Source organism: Cystoisospora suis (assembly GCF_002600585.1).
Source record: "Cystoisospora suis strain Wien I chromosome Unknown contig_5645, whole genome shotgun sequence".
In the NCBI taxonomy this organism is placed as follows: domain Eukaryota; phylum Apicomplexa; class Conoidasida; order Eucoccidiorida; family Sarcocystidae; genus Cystoisospora; species Cystoisospora suis.
In genome coordinates this window covers 1-1,345 of record NW_027158435.1, presented here as the reverse complement: position 1 = coordinate 1,345, position 1,345 = coordinate 1, and the positions used below count along the sequence as shown (strand labels likewise).

At 42.7% G+C, this 1,345-nt stretch overlaps 1 protein-coding gene across 1 annotated transcript; it reads left to right on the top strand.

Moving 5' to 3' along the window:
* Nucleotides 1-493: 493 nt before the first annotated feature.
* On the top strand, nucleotides 494-1,325 carry CSUI_009451 (uncharacterized protein; the record flags this gene model as incomplete). The annotated part of the gene is made up of 1 exon (XM_068069567.1): nucleotides 494-1,325. A coding segment is annotated over exon 1 (165 nt), but the record flags the coding sequence as incomplete, so codon positions are not given.
* Nucleotides 1,326-1,345: the final 20 nt, after the last annotated feature.

Genomic DNA, 1,345 nt, shown 5'->3' with positions numbered 1-1,345 from the left:
AAAGAAGAAAAGAAGAAAAACGACAAGGGATGAGAAGGAGGAGGGGCGGAGGAGAAGAATAAGAGTAAGAAGAAGAATCGAGGTGCAAGGGCAAGAAGAAAGGTAGGTATGAAGGGGAGTTGAGAATAGAGGAATTCAAGAGAGAGAGAGAGCGAGAGATACATAGGGAGCAGCAGAAAGTGCGGAGTGTATGTGTGTGTGAAGAGTTCGTCGGGAATGAATGAATGAGAAACGCGACCTTGATAAGGAAAAGAAAGAAGAGTAAGAAAGATCCTACTACTAGTAGTAGTGCTGTTCTTTCTTCCTTCTTCTTCTTCTTCTTTCCATTCAAAATCTTGAGTTGAACGGACTCTCTCTGTCTCTCCATCCATTCATATGGAGACACAAGCTTGCTTTCTACACACCTTCAGAACTCTCCACCTCCCTCCCTTCCTTGTCTTGTGCTCTTTTTCTTCTTTTCTTTTTCTTTCTGATCTTGGGAGGAACTTAACACATATCTTTCTCTTCTACTTCTTTGCCCTTCTTTGATAGGCTTCTTATTCATAGCCCAGCGCGAAGTCCAACTCCTATTCTTCTCCTTCTCCTTCTCCTCGTACTTTCATCTTCTTTCCTTTTTATTCTCTCTTCTCGATCTGTTGACAAGAAGAGTGAGGAGCAAGGTCCTTCCCTTTTCTTTACTTCCTAAGAAGAAGAAGACAGGAGAGAGAGGAGATTGAGTTGTCTGGGTTCTTTCTCCTCCTCCTTCTCGAGTGTTCAACGGGGCTTCTTTTTCTTTTCCATTTTCTTTCTTATCCCTCACACCTCGAAGTCTTTTCTTTTGACTCTCTTCTAAAACACCCCAGACACCTCAGACTTTTTCTCTTTCTTCTCATTCTCAACTCGATTCTCTTCTTTCTTTCAGACCTTTCCGTCATATCATCTACCACATTCACATTCTCTTCTCGTCTTTCTTTCTTTCCTACTTCTTATCATTCATCCTTTCCATCTTTCTTTCTTTCTTTCTCCTAGCACCTGTCTGAGTGTGTGTGTGCGGGGTGTGTACGTCTCTCTCGTTTCTTTTTCCCTTTCTTTTCGTTCTTTTTGACCCTCTGCGTGCTTTGGTGTGGCTACGTCTCTTTCTTTTGACTTTCTTTCTTCCTTTCTTTTCTTTTCTCCTTCGATGTGGCTATGGAAGGTCACCCCCGCCGCTCGGCGACGCTCGGGTGTGGATGCGAAAACTTTTCTTTCAAGGGCGATATCTCTTCTTCATTTCTTCTTTTTTTCTCAAGACATTTTTGTCCGAACAGGCCTCTTCTCTTCTTTCCGTCTCTTTTTTGCCGCTCGTCTTCTTTTCTTTTCTTCTTCT